Source organism: Gymnodraco acuticeps, unplaced genomic scaffold (genome assembly GCF_902827175.1).
Source record: "Gymnodraco acuticeps unplaced genomic scaffold, fGymAcu1.1, whole genome shotgun sequence".
In the NCBI taxonomy this organism is placed as follows: Eukaryota; Metazoa; Chordata; class Actinopteri; order Perciformes; family Bathydraconidae; genus Gymnodraco; species Gymnodraco acuticeps.
In genome coordinates, this window is record NW_022989810.1 from 6,178,254 (window position 1) to 6,203,812 (window position 25,559).

General features: G+C 41.5%; 1 protein-coding gene across 1 annotated transcript in view; it reads right to left on the bottom strand.

Annotated features, from left to right (window-relative positions):
• znf407 (zinc finger protein 407) overlaps nt 1–25,559 on the bottom strand; it is a 140,633-nt gene that overhangs the window by 19,659 nt on the left and 95,415 nt on the right. The window contains exon 9 of the mRNA XM_034229920.1: nt 21,475–21,653. Within this exon, the coding sequence (XP_034085811.1) occupies nt 21,475–21,653 (179 nt within the window). The remainder of the gene's footprint in view (nt 1–21,474; nt 21,654–25,559) is intronic.

The window sequence follows — 25,559 nt, forward strand, 5'->3', positions numbered from 1 at the left end:
TTTTAAGTTGAAATAACAATTTGATTAGCTAACCCTAACCCTAATTTAAGTGAATTCTACCCGACCATGCCAGTCTTGGCATGGATAAGTTATTGGCGTCAGGGCCATGCACAATGGAAATAGCTTCTAGCAATACATTAGTTAAGACACGAAGATAGGTTCTGAAAACTTGTAAATTCATGTACCATCTAGAATTTCAAATCAACGGACATATATATATATTGGTAACATGAATATTACATCAGGTTTAAAAAATAAAAAAACCTTAATAGAAAAACAGCTATGCACACACACAAAGCAACAATGTCCAATACACATGAGCATGGTCATATTGACAGATGGATATATACACCAGTGAAGTTAATGCTGATAAAATACCCTGCATTATTATTGTTGGTAACCAGAGAATGGTAATAAAAGCTATATGAATGAGGACTGGCCTGTTTCTCAGGCGCCTCGATGGCACCACCCATGACACCAAAGATGTGTCAAAGACAACAGACACTCAATATAGTGCTGTGCTGCTCTACCCAGCCCAATGTTATGGATTATGACGCCAGCGTGCATTCATTTAAGAAGTACGCATTGATCTGGCATTGACGAACCATTCCATGTTAGCAAGGGTTCGCTCTTTACGGCATCAAGGGCAATCAGATGCACTGTGCTGCATCTGGCTACATTTAACCTCCTATCAATCTGAATGTGAAACACTCAAAGTCATCCTCTTTCTATCACCCACTGGTGAGCCACTTTCACATATATTTGGATATCAGGATTAATGCAAAAAAAGTAATAGTAATAGGATTAGTTAGTTAAGGTAAGATTGACCCACTCAAGTAGAACAATCAGTCTTGTCGATTGCACAATATGTTGAGATATCTCTCAACCAACCACTTAAAACAGAGCAGAGATAGGTATGTCGCTGAATAAATCAGAATTAGAGAGATATTGATTTGACTGCAATTCAATGAAAAAAATTGAGAAGTGTGGGGGTGCAACACAAAATGATAAATACATAAGAGCTTACAACTGGATATAATAAATGTGTTTGGTTATTTAACATTGAAGCCGCAGCAGAAATGATTGTCCCTGGTTAGTTAGTGTTGTTAATTGGGCGTGCAAAATTAAAATGTTAACGTCACTGCTAGCAGCGAAGGCCCCTCCAGCTGTGTTTGACCTAACAGAGCGTGCCTCTCCCCCCTTCCTTCTCTCTCTGCTTCAAGTGTCTCCAAAACTAATAGAAAACCTCACAAATCCCCCAATGAAGCCCTCCATATGAACTGTCACATTAATAATACTGCACTTGTATTCAAATTTTCTGTCGTAAAGCTAAAGAAAGATTGAATGCCCCGCCGTCGCGTGGCCAAAGATTGAAGACGTGTCTCATTGACATTGTTAAAAGTTTATGAAAATATATGAATTCTCAAACGTGGCGGGCCGCCGTGCAGCTCCACTCCCGACACTTCTGTTAGAGACTACAGCTTTTAATCAAAATGATTGAATACCACAAGTTTGGATTCAGGGATTCTAATAGAGGACGGATAAAGTGTCACGGTCCAGAAGTAGAAAAACCACATGGGATCACACATGCATGCATAAAAACCTATTTTTTCTTCCCGTTTAAAAAAAAACAAACCTCATTGGTAGATATGTTTTTTTTTTTGCTGTTACTGTTTGTGCAAATGGCACGTGTGCCTGTTTAGAGTGTTAGTCGTTTGGCTCTGTTCCTTTGCTTTCTAGAGCTGATATAAAGCTGTATCTGGGGAAAAAGACATATGGCACCAACATGCGCATATATACACACACTTGAATATGCAGACACATGCACTATTATAAAGTATGCAGAACATACAGTAACAGCTGCTGGCAACGTCACATGTGAAGACTCAGAGTGACAGGCGGCCATGTCTTTATGTGTCTGTGTGTGTGTGTGTGAGGTCTGTTGCGATGTGGCGTTGGAAGCAGAGAGCTGAGGTAAAAATGCTCTCTAAAGACCTGGAGCAGTGCAGAAAAAAAGAGACCACTCCACTGGGGATAACACATAGCATCTCATCTCATCTCATCTCATCTCATCGGACCACACAGCGTCTCATTGCAAGCAAAAAGGGCCTTGTTTGAGCAACTACTTTTCTGGTTTTCTATAAAATGACCCTATTCCCACAGGGGTCATTTGTATTTCCCCTGGGGAAGTTGGTAAACCCTACACAAACTGCAATATACTTTAACCAAAGTAAGGGCTTCAAATATATTTATGATCCAAAGTCTCACAAAAAATGCAATGTCAGGCTTACACATGGGTGATGACGTTCCAATTGTAGGTGTTATGAGTGATTATCTCATCTTTATTTTCGTTAGTATCAGTATAAATTGTGGAGTCAGTTAAAGCTTTAGTTTACATTGTTAGTCAGGTTATGGTTAAATGCTGTCAATAATACTGTAAGTTAAACATCTCCTCATTCACCATGCTGCACAGGTAACAATTACTGTATGTAACTGATTTCCAGTCATTTTTGTTTGTAATCGAAATTAGTTCTTATTGTGTTAGTAATCTTTTGTCAAAAGAACTGAAACAAGTTTAAAATTCAGGAACATAAAACAATGTATTACTTTTTTTCATTTCATTTGAATGTTGTAAAGTAATGTAATGATTAGATTATGAAAGAAAGGCTATTGGTCCAATGATTGACACTATTCAAACCCTTGGTGGATGGTATTTTGTGTGTTTAACTCCTGATTGGCTTACATTTTGCTTTTCAATTTTTAGGTCAAGCCAGTACTGATGCTCTGGAAAATGATCCCAGCTTTTTTTTTTTGTGTGCCATCTCTCCATATTTGGGCATGTGCCAGACTATTAAAACACAGCCAGTTAATTCATTTCTGAACTTGGAAGATATCTATAGTATTTGAACATGACAACACTTCTTAAAGTGCATCTGGAGCTGACTATTTTAGTTTTTTTTAAATGAAGACACATTTAAGAGAGTATCGCTGTATGAGGCACAGTGTGTATTTCAAATACATTGTGAGTACTGTCTGACAAACAAAATGTCTAATGAGCAATCATTTGTCATCTCTGTTGTATATTTGACTATATCACAGTTCTCAATGTCTTTTACCTTTAACAAATTATATGGCAGTCTTCAACAGCCAGCCCAACAGTGTCTTATAAATAAATGACATTTAAAAGTTATATTATCATCAAAAGTCAATGCTAAAATAAGTTGTTATGTATTCATTTATAGTTGGAAAAAGTATCATATTGTCAAAATGATAGGCTCATGTTAGTGTGTTTTAACCCCTCTTGAACTGAGTGACATGTGTATACACGAGGCATGCTTGTGTGTGTTCTCATATTGCTGTGGCAAGCAGGTGGTGTTTTCCTCTCACTCCAGGAGGCTCCTCAAACAAAGAGCTGTTAGCATCAACTTATCAATCTCCGCTGCGACACCACTAACAGCTGGGTGGAGGGCAGGTTGTGAGGTGGGGTAAGTACAGTATAAACAAACGCATACTAAGTGCATGTGCACACAGAGTAAGTGTCGCTTGGAGAGCGCTGTGGGAGGGGAGTCGTGTAGCTGTTTATGTGAATGAGTTCAGCATAAGGGGACGCAGGTGAAAGCAGAGGCTGCTGGGAAAGAAACTGTGCGAAGTGCACATTTGTTGTATATACTTTGGTGACATATGGTAGCGGTTTGCAGCAAAATCAATATCCTACATCTTGAATAATATATTAAAAAGTAATGTCATGAATACACTTTTTCACAATTGGCCACAAACAATCGTCTCTCGACAGGTATGTATGAAACTTATATCTACAAGCCAAGGTTTTAACTAAATTATTAATATCATCTAGTCCACTTTCCTCCAATACAACAACTGATCCAGAACCTAAAAACTACTGTTGATACAATGAAATCTATTCTGGGGAGCATTGCATTGAAGACCTGAACATCTGAGTACAAAGCATCACTTTCCAGGTTTGCAATGATATTCAATGATATGAAAGACTTATAACAGTCATGTTTGCCAAGTATTTGTTTGGGTGTTCCGTTGGCTTAAGAACCAGTTTGAAAGTATTAACGTCAAAGTTCCTGCTTTGATCCGTTGTGTTAGCTAAAGATAGCTGGGTCTATGTTAGGGGCTGGTAATAACCGTGGCCTATCACATGGATCCTATTATTCCCTTTAATACTAGAGATTCCTCACCATAACATGCTCACAATTTGGAGAGGACAGTGTGGAGGAACTCCTACTGAGATGGAACTTGCCTGGAACCTTCAAAGTTGAACATGCTAGATGAGTTTCCAATATTCTGACATGGGCATGTGATTCACAGTGTTTTCTGGGCCCACTTGAATTAAAAACCACAATGAACCCAACCCTAACTTAAATCATTATGAAGTTTACGTTCAGTTAGATTTGGCTGTGCTAACATACAAAGACATCCTGTCAGGATCCTGTTTACAATCTATATTCTAAATTGCAAATGTTCTTGTTCCCACCACGAGCAGAAACCAACAACTTTAAAAATGTGTTCATGATGACAGGTCTACTGCATTAAAAAAAAGTGTTGCTTAAGGAAGGAATTTAGAGACAGTTGTTGGATAAGGATACAGACAGAATTCATGGGAATAATGGAGAGAGAGGTTTGTGAGCTTGTTCTTCTTCTGCTTGTAAGACCCTAAAAAATACATGATTCTGTCTTCCTGACATCATTTCTATAATTGTTTTACATTTGTTTCTTTTTTTTAACATTTCGATGCATGTCTGGTGGAAGTTATAATAATGAAAGTGAAAGAGACAAGGAAAACATTCATTTAAAACCCTGTTTCTGAGAATTTAGGAAGGTCCAAACTGTATTTAAGTTTTATTGAAAAATAGCACAAACCAGTTTCCACCCGCTGCTTCAGACCAGGTCAACATCACTAAGCAAAACACCGTCAATCTTGATGTTTAAATTGCCTGTTTGCTTCTGGACTTGCCTTACTGAACTCCAAATGCGGTGTATGGCAAGGGAAGATGCAAGAAAGATGCAAGAAAAGGAAATAGGAGGAGGTAACAAAAATAGAGCCCCTATTCTCATTAGACATGAATACTTTGCCAACCCCAGCAGTAGGGAGGGAGGTGTACAAACATACCATTGAAATCCACCAATGACTGTCATGGGGCAGTGTATGTGCATCAGTGATGAGTGAGGTGTAAATCCTGCCATTGACAGGTGTGGTAGAGATTGAGGCCCATCCAGTGAATAATGGGGTGAGTTGCAGTCAAATCCATCCACTTCAAAGCTCCAGGCTTCGTCTTCCTTCCTCTCTGGTTCTCTAAAGAGGCTCAGGAGCCACAGCTATCACTCTCTTCCTCAACCACCCCCCCCTTGATTTGCCCTTTCATTATCTCCATGGCAAGATAGAAGAGAAATGGGTTGCAAAAAAGAAAAACTGAAGAGGAGAGTGGAGAGGTCTGAAGAGGTTTTCAAATCCAGTGAAGCCTGTCATATTACAAAAACATGTCGCTTTAAACTAAATGTGAAATATCAGTAATTGAAGCCATAAATCCACTGTTGTGTTTCCCCTCATCTCCTCCCTTTTCCCTTCTCTTTACCCATCCCTCCCTTGCTCTCTTTATTTTTTTGTAAGGGTGCTTTTGATGAGCGGTAAATTGCAAATTATTTTGTGTTGTAATGCCGCTCTGAAACGTCTTTCCATTATCATGCGTCAGTCAGCACTGACAGTGAAATTACTCAACTGTCAATCTAGCTATCAAGAGGTGGGGTGCGGGTTGTAAGAAGAAGGGGGGGTGGGGGTTATACTAGGAGTTAGAGATTGATCAATAAAGAGAGAATGATAAAGCAGGAAAGAGGGGGGGGGGAATAAGAAGAAGGATTTTGGTCTGTCGTTATACTTTGGTTGTGATTGTATAAATCAAAGCTGTTGCAGAATTTAGCTGTCACTATTACCCTCCTCCTGAGTGTTCTTATTAGTGTGTGTGTGTGTGTGTGTGTGTGTGTGTGTGTGTGTGTGTGTGTATGTGTGTGTGTACAGGCTACCAGCTCACGAGGGCAGCAACAAATTAACCATAATTGCAGATAAGGGACAATAGGAGGGAGACATTTATAGAATCAAGTAAATGGAATAATTCCGTTGTATGGCAATCATTAACGGTCGTACCAACGCTCCTGAAACCTAGTTTAGATTCTCTCCTGCTGCGACCCTGGAATGTTTGTGGGTGTCCCGTAGGGCACAGCTGTGTTTTCCTTAGTGTGTGACTACATTTCAAGTGATATAGCGGTAGGAAATAACAAGCTAGATAAAGCATAACCTCCAGCTGGTGATCATTATAAAGCAAATATCCACCAATAAAACCAAAATGTCTGTTTAATGCTTTTTGATTCATACTCATTTATTACATTCTAAAATGGATATTGTTCAATTAAAAAGAGGGCAAATTGCAATTGAAAACAATGGCCTCACCTGCATCCCTGCGTGTTATACAATAGGTCGCGAATGCTCCCACTATTATTACTGCTGCAGTGTGTGTGTTGTTGTGATGTGTGTCTGTAATGACTGGTGTGTTGAGGGCTTCTGCAGCACACAGGGAGAGAGAGACAGAGCGATAGAGCAGGAGGGGAGAGTGAGAAGTCCTTTATTGCTCAATGCTAAATTAATTGCACCAATTATTCACAGAGAGAGTTGTCTAGTGGCGGCCTTCGGGGGGCGAGGCCCTGACCGCTCTCCCTCATTTTTAATTGGCTGTCCTGTTGAATAATTGATTGGAGCAAATGTGAAATGGATGGGAAGGTCCAAGTGTCTTTCATCACAATGGGAAGGCCGCTCTGACAGCCGGCCACAAACAAACTCTGCTGCTGTATGCAATAAACAAACCGCATGCACGTTACATTCAGCCTGGCCACTGCAGCGGGGGTTAGCATAGCAGATATAAGTCCAGTACAGGGCATGGCCTGTAAACCAGTAAAACTGTTCTTGGATGCACGGGTCAAGGAGGGGGTGTGTTCGGGTGAGCAGAAATTGTGTCATTGTGTAAATGCTGCACTGAAATGATTCCTACAGCAATTAAATAGGGAGCTATATTTAATGTAAGTGACTCAGACTGACGTGTAAAAGGGGATTTCAGGTGAAGAGCTAACTCAAGGTCATTACAGTTACAGTGGTTCAGGCACCACTCCTTTTCTCATCAACCTACAATGTTTACACCTATGTTTTTTTGAAGTATTAAAACAATTATATCAAAGCATCACAATTAATATAGTGTAATATAGTCATTAATTTCTGAAATGCTACAAGTTCCACATTAAATACCTAGTAACACCCGAACCCTAGAACTAAAACGAAGCACACATTGACATTGCACAATAAGAACATTAATAGAGGTATAACTGCATTATATTCACACTACTATTACTTACTATTACTACAACTATTCATACCCTGAACAAAACAAATCATTTTCAAGTTCTCCTGCAAATACAAAAATAACAGAAGTAAAATCCAACAAAAGCATAAATGTTCAGAAAACAAATCTTACCAGCATTTTTTACACCCCCAATTCTGTCTTGCATAAATACGTTCTTATAAGTGCCGCGTCCGGAGCCACACACACCTACACAACCATGCTCACACCAACCCCTCGGTAATCAAAGGCTATTAACTCCCGGTGCTTTCGCAACAAAACAGATGTAAGATTCATGAGTCCCTGCCCGTGTCTGTTGTCTTTGCCACAGGCTAGTAAAGAAACAATTAGTGCAGAGCCGGCATCACTGTCCGCCACAATCAATAGTCCCTGATGGTCTTCTAAGCCTATTGACCGAGGCCCGTTCCTCGCGCTAACCCCTCATCTGTGGCGGCCGACAGCGGCTTCACTCGGCCTATCTGGACCTTGTGAGAGGGTTACCAGGTTAAACAAGGCCGATCCGTGTAAACAGGCATTTCTTAATACTGTCTGGCTTGCTTTGCATTTGTATGCAAGGGTCGTAGTGGACGCTGTGTGATGGTTTACCAGCTATTTAGCTTGATACAAAACTTTAATGAGTGTTTGCCTTGAAATGATCGCCATATGATGTAACAGTTTTTTCCTTACGGCCCGTCCACACAGCGGCGTGCGTTGAAGTTTCCAACGCTTCTGCCTATTCACTTTGAATGGGGTGACGTCACTTTTAGCCGAACTGCATTTTGGGAAGCGACGTGTAGCGTTGCTGGCGTTGCTCGCTTCAAAAGTTGAGCAATGTTCAACTTTTTACGCCTCGACGGAGGCGTCAGCCAATCGAATCATATGCCAGTACAAGCTCTAGCCAATCAAACTGCGTGCTTGTGTGTCTGGGGCGGGAGATTCATGTGATTGGTTGTTGGTCGAGTTTCAGACACGCCCGCCAGCAAGCATCAACGCACGCCGCTGTGTGGACGGGCCGTTATGTAAAAGGCTTCAGAGGCATAAAGGTTAGAACAGTTTGATAATGGTGGTGTGTTTGATTTCCTGAATTCATGGACTTGATTGAAAGATGCCTTAAAAAGTTGCATTATTCTCAGCATCTGTATAGTATAGGAAATTAGCACACTTTTAACTCCTCTTTTAAAACTGAATCTTAATGTTGAATTTGGAATAATTAGCATACTTTCAAAAAAGGTGAAATTACCGTTTCTCAAACAGCAGGATGTACAGAAAACACATTGTAGGTCTGTGTACACCTGTGTTTTGGAAGATGTGCATGGCTCGTGCCATTCGACTTATACACACCATCTTGTAGCAATCATCTCACTTAACAGCAGCCTTAGTGGCACGGAGGCAATCTGCTGATGTTACAGTAATTGTCTGAGTTTTTGTCCTGACAAAACCCTCCTCCCTCGCTGCGTGTTAAAAAAACATCTGGACCGGTCCAACTCGATGCTCCCAGGCCTGCTGTGACGAGCTTCTCCTCCACGCCGCCTGCTCAGGTGGAGGAGGGAAATCCACGGAGATGGAAGGCAGGGAAAAGGTTGAGGCGAAGTAAGCGGAGCAGCTGTAATGATGAAGAGGTGAGCAGCGGTGAACAGGTGTCACTCCCACCGACGGGCTGCCACCGTGGCCCCCACCCGCACACCCACGCAGGGTAGTGGGGGATAGCGGCGGTTACGAGAGCACCCATCCTTCACCTGTTCCTAGCCCCACGCCTACCTTCCTCCTCTTCTTCAGATGGCACCCAGGCCTCAGCTCAATCTGGCTGCTGTGGCCACAGATTGACACACACACGCGCACATGTGCTCATTAGCACCAACAAACGGCTGTACATATTCATAAGAGTGCCAACAATAAGATGCATGGACATAAGCTTGTGAATGTATGCAAACTGACACAAACACCTTTTCTCGCTGTTTATTTTGTAGGTTGCTCTTATCAGATCAAGCTGTAAAACAAGTGTATACTAATACAACTAAATTAAAGAATAGGTTTTTTTTTTACGTTTACATTAGTAAATAATTAATTGAAAGGCAAAGTGTACCAGCTCTGATCATGGTGGGTGTCAGTGTTACATTGTAGCTCTGCACTAGATTACTGAGCACAATGCTAAACATTAAGGTTTTCTTAGAAATGGCACAATGTTAAGGTCTGAAAGAGACAGAGAGAAATAAAGTATTTGCAACTTTTGCAACATAAAACTTAGATTACCTAATCATTTGGTCTTTTATTGTCCAGGGTGGCATTTTGAAATGGCTATTTCTGTTCAATCAACTGCCAAAACTAGATACGTAAAAATGTACAATGATATTAAAACAGAGAAATGCATTGGATCAACTTTTTTTGTTGCCGCCACTTTTTAGTTTCTATTCATGTTGGGTGTATATAGTATTGATGCCTAATGCCTATATATTTAGTTGTAATGCTTTATGTCCAATAAAGGGGACATTTGTAATGTATGTCATATTTGATTCCCAAAGATTGTGTCAGCTTTAAAAAAAAAGAGAGAAGATAATAATAAAATAATTAGAAGTGTAATCCTGACCATGCCAGAGGCTCATTGGTTTTCCGCAATCGAGCAAAAATGTCCGAACTAATTAGGCGCAGCAATGTTGAAAAAAAAATGACGTGTAACATCTTCATGAGAAAAGGGGAGGGGTGCTGCACGTCAATTAATAAATAAATAAATATCAAAGTCTAATTATCCGTTTCAACCATCTATCTCTCCATCCATCCATCTTTGTCCAATGATCACCGCCCTTACAGCTTTCATCACCCTCTTCTCTTCAGGACAGTGTGGAGGGACGGAGGGAGGTGCAGGTGTGTGTATAAAGCACCCCCCCCCCTTCACCACCACCTCCTCCTCCCTCCCTCCGTTGCCGTGGTGAGGAGGGCAGTAATTACTCTGGTGTCAGCGTTGCTGGGTGCGACTCCTCCCCCCCGGCTAGGGGCGGCGGGCATCCATAACCCATCGTCCTGCCACGGGGTAAACGCCGGGCCATCCATCACGCACCCACTTGACAAATACCTTCCATAATAGAAGTTTATTTTTATGGGAGGCTGAATCAAGGACTTTCCCATGCATACAAAAACGTGTCAGAATTATTTATGGCTTGTGCTGAGACGCACAATATGTCATATCAAAGTCCCATCCCGCTTGCCTGCGCGGCTGCGAGCTGCCGGCGCTCGGCCTGTCGATATCTCTGCTCGCTATCAATAATGTGGAACACCGCCACGATAAGCCTCAGGATTCGGAGGTCATACTCGACACACACACATACTCACGCATGAGAGCTGACACACACACATAAGCTTCACATGCAGACAGGGGCATGCAAAAACTCACATATGATGACATGCACACGCGTTTTTGAATGCATATCAAACAAAGGCACATTTTTCTTGTGTCTATGTCGACAGGGAGGGGGAAGTAAAAGCACTCAGTGGAGATGAACATAAATTCATACATCCCACATGTAATGTTCATAGAAATCTAAATAAATCCTGCCTCAGCACTAGTGCATACAAACACAAAACAAGAGCAATCTCTGCATGAATCATGTGTTTTTTTCCGTTTAAGAGTTCCTCCCCCGAGAATAAAACAATTACCCAAACAAAGATGTTCACAAGACTCGACTTGACCCGCTGTGTGGCAAACAGGACCGTCCGTCACTCAAAATCACCGCCAAGGTCAACAGAAAACAAAACGGTTTGGAGACGAGGAAGCAAGCCTGATCCGTCCACTACGTCTTTGTGTATGTGTACGTACGTGCAATGGAATAATCTCCAGCGGTAAAAAAAGAAAAGGAAAACATAACAACTAAAAGGAAATCCCTTCACTGCAGCCGGCAAATCTGAGAGCTGTCAGTCAGAGTGAGTGGCATCTCCTTTTTGTCGGCATTAAATTGGGTTTCCTGATAAGGCCCCGGCATCACCGGCACAATGTCGCACCAGAAGAGGAAATAAAAAAAGAGGAAAAGAGAAATGAGCTGCTTTTCCGGAGGCCACTTGAATGCTGTCAATCAATGTGACTGACAGGCTCACATGTCGCCAGTGGAGAGAGCGATGGAGTTAGAAAAAATAGATGAATGTACAGCAGGAGCAGGGAGAGAGACGGCATTAAGCCTGGCAGTGAGAAAATGAATAAATATGATAAATATGATAATTGAAATGATGAGATTTTGGTACTTGGCATTGGATTCCGCTATGTGCCCAAAGGGGTTAGCCTTTGTCACTGTCATTCTTTTGCCTTTTTGCCCATTACAAACATGCATACACAATACATACATTTGACAAAAGAAGATGTAATTGTAAAAGGTAGATTTGTTGTATGTGTAAAAACTCTGATGTGGCAAGAGGTGATAAACCTAAAAGTAGCCGTGAACAAAGTAGTAGCAGCGGGAGAACTTTGTCCTGTGAAGACAGAAGATGTATGGCTCGGGGGAGATAGTAGCAACAGTAAATGATTACCTTTTTACAAACTGGGCCTTTGTAATAAAATGCGTAGGGGGGTGTATTATCAATTCAGCCGCCCAGTGAAGATAGCATTTCTGAAGCCACGGCGAGGCTGATCGCTATCTAGAGAGGAACCTGAATCTGTATTCCTCACAGCGAGTCCAGGAGGGAGAGGGGTCTGGGACTCGAATCGTGTCCGTGTGTTTGTGTGAGAGACACTGTGTGTGTGTCACTGAGAGAGACATCCGTTAAGGCCTCTTATGCCTGCAGGCCCAGCCGTGACAGAACCAAGATCTATTTTCTTACACCCGCAAATAGAAAGACATGTAAGAGTGTGCGTGTATTGGCAAAAAACACACATGTGAAATATCTTATACATACACACTTATTCCTTGGGGCGAATGAGATTGGAGATGCAGTTCTGTGTGTGTGTATGCAGCTTTATACAGTGTGTGTGCCAAGCTGAGATTCTCAGCTAGATGTCTGATTCTGGAGCGAGACACTGACAGATGACATGTACACACACTATGTGGAAACAACACACTTGTCTGATAGCAGTCAAACAGGAGGAGAAGACAGAAGAGACAACAGACAGATAGAGAGACGGATAGCATGGCAGAGCTCAGTTGCTGGCCCAAAGTCACATCACTCACTCTCATAACACACACAACAACACACACAGGGTAAGACATCGTACGGCAGCAGAAGAAAGAGGCAGAAAGCAAGCTGAGAGAAGATAATGGCTGCAGTTATAAAGAGATATCAGTGCAGACAGAGGTGTTCATGCACGCTGTGGAATTGTGGGATACTTGACTGATGCGCAGGTGACCGATAATGGGACGTGTCTGCTTAAAGTCACATATAAACTACTGCAAACTGTGTATCGAAGGTCACTCATTTGAAAAAACCTAAATCAGTCCGAACCGTGCTATTTGAATGAATTTATGACTACAAGTGCGGAATTTGATTTAAATGTGTTTAAATCAGAATCAATCAATCAGAATCAGATTACTTTATTTATCCCAGGGAGACATAGGGTTTAGTGACAGCTGCTGCATTTTAAAATAAAAAATATAACAAAACATTTAGGTACACATAAGAGTGTGCAATACAAATAAAATACATATTTTAAATAAACAAAATAGGTTGAAGTAGAATGTCCAATAAAATATTAAAACAAATATATATACAGTATACAAAACATAAAAGGTTCAAGTCAAAATGTAAGAGGCTGTTGACTGTGAAGTCCTTGCGTCCTTGTAGCACTCTTTATGTTTAAATATTTAGAATATAAAAATGATAAATGAAAACTGTAAGGTTTGGGGACTTTCTAACGTAAAGCCTGCTATGACTCTAGGGACAGTTTATCTCTATCTACTGTGTCATCCTTTAGTAAAGCCAAAACTAAGTGCGTGGTGAGACAGTTTAGTATGTTGAATAAACTTGATAAGTTAAATGTAATGTTTTAGAAATAGTTAAATGATGATATAATGACATTTAAGATGTTTTGAGTCAAAAAGTGTTTTGTTAAAAATCCACGAGGCTTCACTAAAAGTTTGAAGTTTCATAATATGATACTTAATTTGATCTTTTAAGACATTTGTGGCCCATGATTTTATATAAGCGGCAGATTTATCCAAAGTGATTTACAATAAGTAAGTACATTCATAAAGACAATTCCAATATCTGATCGGACAACCTTTTTATTCTATCATTTAGAATAAAGTGCACGTTCACTTTCTGATCTCAACAGATACATGACCCAGAGCTCTGCTATAGAAGAACAAACATTTTCCTCCTCCCTTCATCCTCTTTATTCTCTTCTTTCTTTTGTTTTTTTCCACAGGTGTCAGAACAGATTTCATGGCCTGTGCGTATGTGTGAATTTGCCACACCCCTTTTGAGTGCTAATTTACCCTTTTAGGTTTAATCTCCCAGTGAGTGGCTTTCCTCGCCCTTTAATTAGGCTATGGGGAGTCGACACCAACACTAAACACACACACTCAGACTTGGACACACGCTCGCAGACTATTTCTTGCTACACACACGGGCGAGATGTACACACACCCACTCAAATGCTTGCAGGCCCAGATTTGAGACACGCTTTGCTAAGACAGTCCTCATCAGCCCTCTGTGGGCTTCTTTCACACTCTGGCTCCCCTCAACTGCACCAGTCACCAAGACAGGACAGAGGGGGAAAAGTGGAGGGAGAATAAGAAAAGAGGAGATTAAAAAAAAAAAAGGTGAGATATTCTGTATTTGTGTGAGGATAGAAAGAGGTGCTGGTGCTGTAGGCATTCATCTCTGACCCTTTTCCATTTAAAATCAGTTTGTCAAGTTTAAGCAGCATTTAGGCACGCCAGATTTTGGAAATGGCATTCTTAACTGCTCATACATTTACTAACCAGATTTTGGTGATGTGAGCACTTATTGAACACGAGTAATGTGGTGAAAACATCTCCGCATACATATGTTAATGAGATGCTTGAATTTGACTCATTAGCTTCATCATTAAGTTCGGGAAAGAAGGAATATTTTTTTAAATAAAACTCTTGCTTTGTTGCCTCAAGGTGTTCCATGTTTTCTTAATAGTGCATTTTTTTTGAATAAATACGTTTTGGTACTACCAAGTACGGAGCAGAGCTTTCAAGGTAAAGGTTTTTTTGGACAGAAACATCCTAACGACTGGATTATATAAATCGGAAAGCTTTCTGGATTGTCACCCTAATTAGTGTCTTTCTTCTCCATCTACAGGCTCATTCTTTAGATCACCACCTGAACCAGAGGTCAATGTAATACTGGAACTCTTCTCTTCCACTTACTTCCTCCTTGTTCTCTAAACAAACCACAGATTTACCCAAACAAAACTGTGCACTAAATAGGGAAATACAATAACAGCGGCTTGTTATGTTGGAAATAAGAGGGCACTTAATTGGGGTCTGATAGTATAATAGGCAGCCCCTCTGATTACCAACTCTGCACATTGGCTTAAATTAGCCCACTGATGAGCAGCCAGGGGATTCAATTATGCTGGGGAAGAAATAAGGGGCCCTAATAGGCCACTGTATCAGGAAACATGGGACTGGGCTGGGCTAAAGCGTTGGTAATTGGTTGTGTAGTTGGGAAAGTTGAGTCTGTTGGTAATTAGAGATGCTGAGACGTTTGGTGAGCCACCAAAACAGACGACGCGCGGGGGCTAGAGGCGAAGAAAGAAGACGAGGGTCCTTGGAACACTAAAAAGGGGCAAAAGGTCGTGGTGGAGATAATAGAAGTGCACTTCAGCCAACGAGGGAGTAGATAAGGGAAAACATGTTGGTACTAGGAGCAGCGTTGACTCAGTAAAGGTCAAGAAGGGGCAAGTCGTGCTGAACGTGAAGATCATGCTCTCTTTGAAGGGTTATCATATGCTTTAGATTTTCTGTTTTACTTTCTCATTAATAACCGGTCCTTCTTATTCTTCTGTCTGTCTTTCATTCTTCCGGTAGACACGTTTGCTGTTAGCTGCAGCTAGATATGTACAGTGTCTGAATTGGGGGGGAGAAGGAGGATTGAATTATGGATGAGGCTTTATAGAAGCCGGCGGCCTGTCTGGTCCCATATTCACTGTCCCATACAGGAGGAGCAGCCCTGCCCCGCCAGCATCCCCGCCACGTCACTCACAGGAGGTGTGTGTGTGTGTGTGTTTCTGTCTAAGTACTCTATGGGCACATGAAAGCATACTCAAGTGTTCTAAGACAAATATCTCAAAACATACAGCTACTTTTTTTGATAACCTTTTAGGATGTCTGAAGAGTAGTAATTCATATAAATGATATTAAGATTTACAATTGGTGTAGTGCATACAAACAATGTAGGGTTTTCGAATAGTGTTGGAGATGGAGAATCTGAACAAATATATTTGCTCACTAACTTCTTAAGCCAATAGGGTTAGGTTAAGAAGTTAATTTAGTCTTTTTTTAATGATTTTGTAGCTAAACTACGTGTGGTTTGAAAACTGTTTATTATTGTTGTTGTGCCCTTGAACATCCAACTTTCAATATCTTAGGAATAAGTGCGTATGCAGACTGAACCTCTGTCTACTGTGTAAATGTTAGGCTGTGCCCTACATAAGCCATCTGCAACTTTTCAGAATAGTGCATCATAAGCAAGCACCTCACTGTGCCATTGCAACAGCAGGGAGCATATATCAAGTGTCATCAATCTGCCTGAAATGTGGTGACAGTGACAGAACTTGTCCAGAGGCTCAGACAGAGGCAGAGGTTGACCCAGTCTGGCAATGACACTACACTTCCAGTCATCAATTACCGGGTGGAACAGTCTGTGATGGCCTAAAGGTGGCTAAAAACACAATGTAGACATCACTTCACATTGGAAGCAGACGGAAACCTACTGCCTCTACGTCTCCGCACTGATTGGATGGGACTTGTCAGTCAAGGCTCGGAATGGCCACTAAATGGCTGAGCGGAGGCTTTCAGATTGATGCCAGGAGAAAGAGGATGGAAGAAAAGGGATGAAATAAAAGGCAGTTTGTTGTGGCTGATGTGTGATAAATGCAGCCGGTCGGGGAGTTTTCACGCTCATTGGAGCAGGTCATTATGCAGGAATTGCTGCCTGCTCGGCCCAGACGGGCCCTGTATTGGTTTGCTGAGATGCATGCAACCGACAGTGTGCATTTTCCCATAAACCGCTTAGCTAAACCCCCCAAAAACCCTCACAGACAACCTGTGTTGCATGTCTCCTGGGACACACTGGCATTGAGCAGATGCTTCTCAACTGTAATAACTCAACCAAGACTACATGGGGAGTGTGTGAAGGGAATGACGTTGGTATTAAGCACAGAGCAGCCAAAGAGAAAAGGGTGGGATGAAGGGGCAGAAGAAGGATTTGGGGTTAGGAACTCACAATTCACTTCAGTTCCCAGAGTAAACCATTCAAGACCAGATGAAGCTGAAAGGTGTTCCTCCATGTGGGAGTTCTCCAATTAACACCCCGACACTGGCATGAGCTTATCTTCAAGTTTCTACATGCAGGTTTCTTTGTGTGGTTAGGGAAATTAGATATGATGGAGACAAAACAACAAATAGAGGCCAGGGTTTTGTCTTAACCGGGTAACAGGGGCGCTGCACCCTCATACCAAAATGCCGAAAATCATATTTATGTTCGTCAAAAACTGAACTACTCAAGAAATATGAAAATTGTGTCAAATACAACGTCAGACGGCATAGACCGCTTTGTTTTTACTGATCTTTGACGTTGCGTTGTTGTTTACATCCGCGGAGAAAGTATTCAAAAGAAGATTAAAAAATTCAGAAAGATCAGCGCCTCAGTAATGCCCTCATACTGGAGGCACAAATAGTTTGTTTTGTAAAAACTGAAATGACGACATAGTTTGACCACACAAAGCCACATTATGTTATGTTTAGGCCTAAACATAGCATAATGTGGCTAATATGCATTAGATCTTAATTGGCTAATCAAATTGAGATTGCAGTTCCATAAACAAAGTCAGTTGATGGCAATGTGTCTCTTTATCTTGTCATTTTCTGTGAAATTAACCTGGTGTGTGAACTTGATTTAAAAAACAACAACTATAATCTCCACCCACCAACACGATAGAATAAAACCGGGACTGAACCCAACCATAGACTTTTAGAATCGGTAAACCGCTCGTGTTGCAAAACATTCAGAAAACTGCATCCAATGTTTTATACTGCTTTGACACTTGACTAAAGTGGGAAAACTATTTGATTTACTGGTTTGCTTTATGTAAAGCCAACACATCCCTAATTTTGAACTTTGTAAGATACTAGTCAACGTAAAACAATCTATGCTCTGACAGCATCAGCACAATGAGCCCCCCTGTTAATCTGACTTTACATTTTAGGGAACAGAATTACTTTTTTCATTAATGCCTATCATGTGCGAGCAACATAAGGACGGTGACACAAAGACGCAGGTTCATCACTGGCGCTGACGACTTGATGTCCTGTAGGTGTTTTTTTCAAAGAACTGTGATGCTTTGTTTTTTTCACATATTTTCCTGACACAGAAACGTGTCACATATAACACATTGTTATTAGAAACAGATGTTGATTTTATCGTCGGTGTCTGTGGCTTCTTTCACAACGTCGACACAGTGTCATATGCGCCGGGATACCAGGACACATTTGCATGACACACACACCTGTCGTCCACAATGCAACACGCCGCGGTAACACAATACGCAAGTAAAACTCAGGAGAGTAATGTTTCATTACATGATGAACAGAAGGTGAAGGCGAGGGAGGGGAGCCGGGGAAGCGCGCAGATGCATAACTTAAGTAAAAGCCATCCAAACCCATATTTGTTTACAGATTTGTTTAATAAGGAAAAATATATGCAAACAAATGAATTTGCCCGTGGTTGTAACTGTGTATTAAGATCATCACTTACAAGGCCAGGTCTCCTCCAGCCCTCCACAGGAGCCATCCATCATGCATTATTAAGGAAAATAGAATCTGCATAAGGCAGAAACAATGCCTCCAAGAAGTTTATTTATTTATTTGTTTTATCTTTTTAGGGCGCTAAGCAGCAGATCCAAGTACTGAGTCGCTGTTAGCTAATTACAAAGCATTTGATCGCTATGCCCCCAAGATGTGCAATTATAACCTTGGTTGAAAATAAGGGAAATGTTTCACAATTTAAAAACGTAGGATAAAGATGCTCTGACAAAGCTCACCTTTGTGTGTGTGTGTGTATGTGTGTGTGTGTGTGTGTGTGTCTGTGTGTTTTTAATATAGTTATTAGGTACTGAACAGGACAGGAGGCTGATTTAACAAAGCCATTGCCCTGAAACCACGGCTGACCTCGCTGGAGGGAGATAGCAAAGGAAGAAGGAAATGTACGATTTCCCAAAGCTGCTCCAGTCATAGGGTACTAGCAGCATTTTAACTAGAAAGAAAGCAGAGGGGTACTTTAACAAAGTCGCAGCACTCCGAGCTACCTGTAGCCCTGTTTCTGCTGCAGTGCTATCTCAGCCGAGATCTCAACGCCACTTCTCCTGGCGTATCTCTGTGCAGATCGCACAAGGAAGACTATTGTCATTAACATTTTATTAAAATGTGTCCCATCAGCAACATTTCTCTCCGCACACATCTAACCTCCTTTTTACCCCTCTAATTCTAATCATCATTCCCCTCCATCACTAGCTGGGTCTAATTCCCTCTCTTCCTTCGTTCGCAAAGGACCTCTGCTTTCATCCTTGAGAAGGGGCTTTAATTTCGAAGTGCGACGCTGAATAAAGAAGGGAAGAAGGAGAGCGAGAGGGAGAGGGTGATATGGAAAGACAGAGCGGCGGTGGAGACGTTCGGGTGTCAATCAATCCGGCGCAAGGGGCTGCAAGAGACTAGTGTGCGTTTGATCTGTGTCTTTCAAAGGGGGAACAGCGGGAAGGGCCATCACAGATGATTTGCTTCTCGCTGCTGGCCCTGGTGCCACTCTGACAGAGAGCAATCACAAGCAGGTTAATTCAACATCTACCTTCTTAATCTTTTTTCCCCCTGTCTCTTTCTTTTGGTCTCGTTCTGTCTACTTAGATAAAACACTGCTCTTCCTGCTACCACCCCCACCTCCTTTTCCCCTGGTTTGAAAGAGAGGGAGAGATCACAAGTGTACTTTCAATGATTTTTCAAACCACCTACAGCTTGATTGCTTTGGTCTTAATCAGGTTGGGTTAGGGTTAGGGCCAGAGTTTCTGCAGTCCTGCAATAGTATATTTACGTGTTGCTACAATGAAGTCACATTTTAAGGATGCTGTTATGCATTGTCGAAAGCAAAGTAGGATCTGTACATTTTCATCTTCTAGGGTTAGAAACACCATAAGCTGTATTTTGAGTTAATTACTTTTGCTGTCATTCTTTGGGTTCATATCTGTGGTATGTTGTGACCAGAATATGAAGTAGAGCATCATGATGACATCTTGAAAACATGCTGCTTAACTTGACTGAAGGAGAAGGATATGTTTTCCCCGGAAAGACGACGCAAGTTCCAGACAAGATCTGACCTTCACTCATAACACTGAAAACTGAAACCCATACTGCTTTCTTAGCTGTGTGGAATCACAGTAAGATAATAGCCACCTTTAAGATGAGGCCACAGCATTGGCTTTGACGTGGATAGAGAAGTATCCTTCTTTACTCTGGATGATTATAGTTTTCTTAACAAGCAACACAAAGGTGGACAAAATTCAACAAAATGCATCTTATTCTACAAAAGGTCAGCTGTGCATAAGGACAAATAGAGGTTGGGGAAATTGTAGGGGTGAAAGGGTTAGAAGAAGCGTAAAGGCGTGCTTTGGTTAAAGGTGAGAGGGTATGGAGAATATGAAGGAAGAAGGTGTTTTAAGAGAAGTTGAAGGTAAAAAGGTTGCGACGAGAGGTTAGGACATGGAAGTAAAGAAGATCAAAGACAGAAGTTGGTCATTGAATAGGAAGAAAATAAATTATACCGACAAAGAATAAGCCAGATTGATAAACTTTTCAGAGTCAGCACAAAGACACTCCATTTAGTTTCAACAGGAAATAAGAATACAGCCATTTTCCAGAAATGTCCCTGCCTGGCCTTTTCCCCCATGGTGCTCTATTCCTACTCTACTGCTTTATGTAAGGTCAAAGGAATAACAGGATAAAGGCTGTCCTCTCTGCTCCCCTGAAGGACAAGCACTCTGGCGATTGGATTTGGTGGCCTTCAAGGACAAAGGAGGAACACTGGGATACAAAGGAACCAATAGTGGAAGAACAAGATTTCATCTGTCTCCGTGGCCTGAGTGAGTGGCAGGGATGGCTGGACGGGCAATCTTCGAGTGCTGCCTCTTTGTGTCTGGGTGCCCTCCATCAGCATTGAATAGCAGGGCTCGAAGCATAGACAAGAAACAAGCTCAAGGATTCTGGAAGATCTGACCTCTGTGGAATGATAGAGCCTGGGCAGGGTAGTTGGGTCAGCCAGCTGGTCTAATACAGTGAATCCAAACGTTTATTTATCTTTCGGTATACTGTATGTGTGCGTAGATGTTTGAGTTCAAGTTAAGAATCAAAACGAAGAAGTTTCGAGAGGTAGGTCAGACAATGGAAAGTTACATGGTCAAAATGGCAGAAAAAATGGGAAAACATGAGATAGACAATATGTTCCAAGCTATCCTCAACATAGGAACTTAAATGTGCACTTCCTGATTTCCTCTGGCACCTTCATAATGTTAAAAAAAAAGATTGGTAAAGAGCAGCAACAGCAATAGATGATATATCCTTATCTTTAGTCCCTAGAATCAAAGAAGCACAGGAAACTCTGGATCCTATATTTCCCATGATATACTCAAACTTTGGTAGGAATGGGCAACCCCCCCTCACGGTTAAACTCAGGCTAGACATTCCTGTAAGCATGGAGCTCCAATGCCCTTCAAACACAAACGTTCTGAGGACTGTCATCAAGGCAATGCTCTAAATATATATATATGTCTTACTCCTTAGAGACTTCTCATTAGGGATAATGGTGAATTTTTCTATGAACAGGATTCTAGAGTAGAAATCGAACAATTAGATACCTGCATGTAGGTAGGCAAGGTCTGGATTCTCAATATCTGGGTGGCTCTCCTTCAGGTGGTTGCGGAACTCCATGGGTGAGTTGGTGGCATGGATACATTTGGGACAGTTGTACATCTTCACGCCCTCGTGTTTGCCCGTATGGAGAATGTGCTTCCGGATGTTCTCAGCACAGTTAGATCTGGGGGAGACAAACAAAGATAAGAGGGCCTCATTGCTTTTTGGAATATATAGAAAAATTAAAAAAATGATTAAAAGACGAGTGTCATGAGGGAGAAAACACGAAATAAACCACTTGGCAACTTTCCCCAGAAAGGTTTGTTTTACTAACGTTTTATTTTGTGGCAATGATGACACACACTCTCAAAGCATTCATTGCCTAAATACGCCTCTGTGAAACAGACCAAGCGAAACACGGATAGATCGGGTTGGATGTGTTGTGGTGGTGACGGTAGCAGTGGATGAAGCTCATTGTGAGACTGTGCATGAATCTAAAGTTCGCTGTAAAATCATCTCTTGAAGAAAAGGGAGTTAACAAGTGTACTTTCAATGACTTTTCAAACCACCTATAGTGTAATTGCTTTGGTCTTAATCAGGTTATGAATGGTTGAATTCCTGAGGTCCTGCAAGTTTATTAATGTGTGGCCACAATGAAGCAAATTGAGAGGAAACTGTAACGCATTGGTGAAAGCAAGGCGGGATATATACTTTTTTTCTAGGGTAAGAAATAACATAAGCTTTATTTTTGGATCATTCTTTTACTGTCACTCTTTTGCTTCATATCTGAGGTGTCCTAAGACAGCTGTTATGCATTATGTATCTTTTAGTAATAGTATGAAAGGTATAGTAATATTTGTGTGTGCGTGTAGGAATTTGTGGGTCTTTGGGCGGTTCAGATAGGGCAGTGAGCTACTGCAGGGTGTAGGATGTAATGATGTCAGCTCAGAGACTCACACACAACCCTCTTCTGATTAATGATGCTGCCTGACCTGCTCACAGGCTCTATCTAAACCTGCCTACAGACACACACAACACACAAATGGGGTACTGAAGAGACAAACATGCACATACATTCATACAAACATAGACATAAACAAACCTTTGCCAAAATACAAATCTCTGATATGACTTCACGGTTGCAGATATACAGACATGAATCCATAAACACTTACACACATGTGCACAAGAAAGCACATAATGCATCATGCAAGCGAAGCATGTGCAGTGTAGAACACAGTTTCATACACACACATAAACACACAGCGTCATGTGTTGATGGATTGGGCACTCGTGCTCAGTTTGGACCTGACATTCTCGGACAGTATAATACGCAATTACTCTCCCTTATCACCTTGGCCGGGACAATAAAGCCTCACAGTGCCATAGCTCACGCCAGCCAAGGAGAGAATTTGTTTTCACTTTTGCAGAGACACCTCTCTCCATCATGGGGCCACAAGTCCAGCCCAGATCCACTTGGGGCCTTACAAAGAAAAAAGGAGAGCCCTCACTGGGTTCTGTTGATGTTGTATGAAAAACATAAGCATTTGCCACTGGTGAACAATGACGGCTCTTCACAAAAGTCAACACTGGAGTCGGTTGGGGTATTTTTTTTAAGTGGTTACTTACAGTAGTGTAGGAATGTGTGTTTTACCAGTTTATTGAATTAGATATATAAAGAAATATCTAATTCATGAACGTTTGATTTATGTTGGAAACGGTCATGCTAGGCTCAAAGAAAGTGAGGTATTTGGAGTTGGTTTAAAGTTAAGCAATACTTGTCATCCTTTAAAGGTGGGGTAGGTAACCGGCTCGAGTGCGCTAGAATTTGAAAATACACAGCCGGAAGAAATTTGCTACTTCCTTACAGAGCCCCTCCTCCAACACACACGAACGCGCACATGACCAATGAGGGCACGAGATAAGTTTGTGCACAGATGGAAGGCTGACAGGCAGGTAGGCCATCCAGTTACTTTAGCCGGGCCGGCTCAGATGATTGGTCGTGCTTTATACAGTACTACAGCTTCCACAGATGACATTTTTGCACTTAAGATATTCATTGCTATTGGGATGTTAAGAGCATTCCATGGAATATAACAAAAAGTGTATCTCGAGCCGGTTTCTCAAACTTACCTACCCCACCTTTAATTCTGAAATGATATGCAGCACAAGAATACCTGACTAAATATTATATTTATAAAAAGAAGCCCCGGAAAAAAAGATGCTTTACTTAGGCCTAGTATAAAAGTAATATACATTCAAGGTCTTGTAGGTTTCCATCAATGCCAAGTGTAAGGAGTGTGAAGAGCTTTTAAAGTATAAATGAGATTTTCATTGACTTGATATATTCTCAATCATTTAGCCAACAGATTGGAACACACTGTTGTGATTACAGCCGTCACGCACAACTACAACAGGTTCACTGACAAATCATAGCAACATCTGCTGACTGTTTTTCTGCTTAACGAAAAAAACAAAGAGACCTAAGAACTTAAACTGTCACATGCTCATAAATTACCGCAAATCAAGCTGCTTAAATATGCATCTATTTTTTTACTAAAAGTGAACTGATTTCTTATGCGAAAGTGGGAGCATACATAGATACAATTCGTAGCGGAGTTAAAAGGTTCTAAAGAGAGTGTGGGTGGATTCCTGGGGGGGGAGGGGGAGTAATTGTCATATTAAAACAACACAACGTGCATTTAGGAGTCAGCAGGTGTCACAGTTAGTGAAAGCCCACACCAACCCTCCTACTATACACCGTATTAATTAGTCCAACACTGTTTTAACTTCCTCCCCCATCCGCGCACTCACCATGGGAATCAGCCATTCTGATGCTCGAAGGATGCATCACCCCTTCCTCTAGCTCTTTCTGTGTCACCCCCTTCATTTTTAGCCATTTCCATATTCCTCCTCCCAACGAGTGTATGGTAATGGGAGAGGTGTAATTGAGAGGCGCTTCGTTAGAGGAGATTCAAATGTGTTTCTTTGTGTGTGTTAAGGAATTGGGTGTATTAGGATCATTGGTGCCATTTGGATATTTTTCTGCCAAGGAGGCCCAGTTATCATCATTAATGTCCCCCCCCCTGCTCATTCCTCCCTCATCTCTCCCTTCACTTTACAAGGTCACAAACCTCCCTGGCATTGACGGTGAGAGTGTCATCCTCAAAGCCGCCATCGCCTCCAATTGAAACTCATTTTAAACAGGTAGATTGAAACATGAATAAAGCGGCATTCGATAAACAATAATAGCCATGGAAGGATGGCAGGAGTCAGAGGGTATGTATCAATTAGACCGCTTAAGATGCAACAGTGACTTTAATGAGGAAAAAAAACCTTGTCATTGTGAACAATATAAATTATTCCTTAAAAACTGGAGTAAAGAAGTTGTGCAGTTTGCATAAATAGCTGCAGAATAGTCAAATATACATCATTAATTGACAGCCCAGGACTCCCATTAGAATATTTTTACTACTATTCCCCAACTATAATTATCCCTTCTCTATTATCTATCACTGTCTGGATAGCAGATGAGTGGCATTTGATAGATCATTCACTCCCTGCTCATTTACATGCATTTGAGGAGCAGCCTTGATGGAGATCACATTGTATCAAGTGGGGAACCATAGATAACATTACATATGGTATTTTAATAGTGGAAATAGGATATATACGTGTGAAAAATGAGCAAAAACTGTCAATCACACAACTAATTCATTTGTCTCAGACCTAAATATGTCTTTAAAACGGCACCATATTTTAATAAGTTTACATTTTGAGGTCATAGGTCATCTAGTCCCTCCTTATCGGTCAGGCCACCAGAGACGTCAGGGTTTTTAAACATGTATTCAGAGAGTAAGCAGGGGTGGAGGCGAGGGCCCTCGAGGCTGTCTGGGGCCTGCACATTCAATTCCTCATCCTCACATTAGAAAGCCAGCGGGGCGTTTCCCCCAACCTCCCCCTCCTCCCACCTTGCCCCACCCCCCTTCCTCTGCCTTCAGGACCTTTCAGAACCCCTGAGGAGCACCAAAATGTTAATTGGGCTTCTAATTTACTGTTTCATTGGCCCCCATCTGTAATGATCATTAAG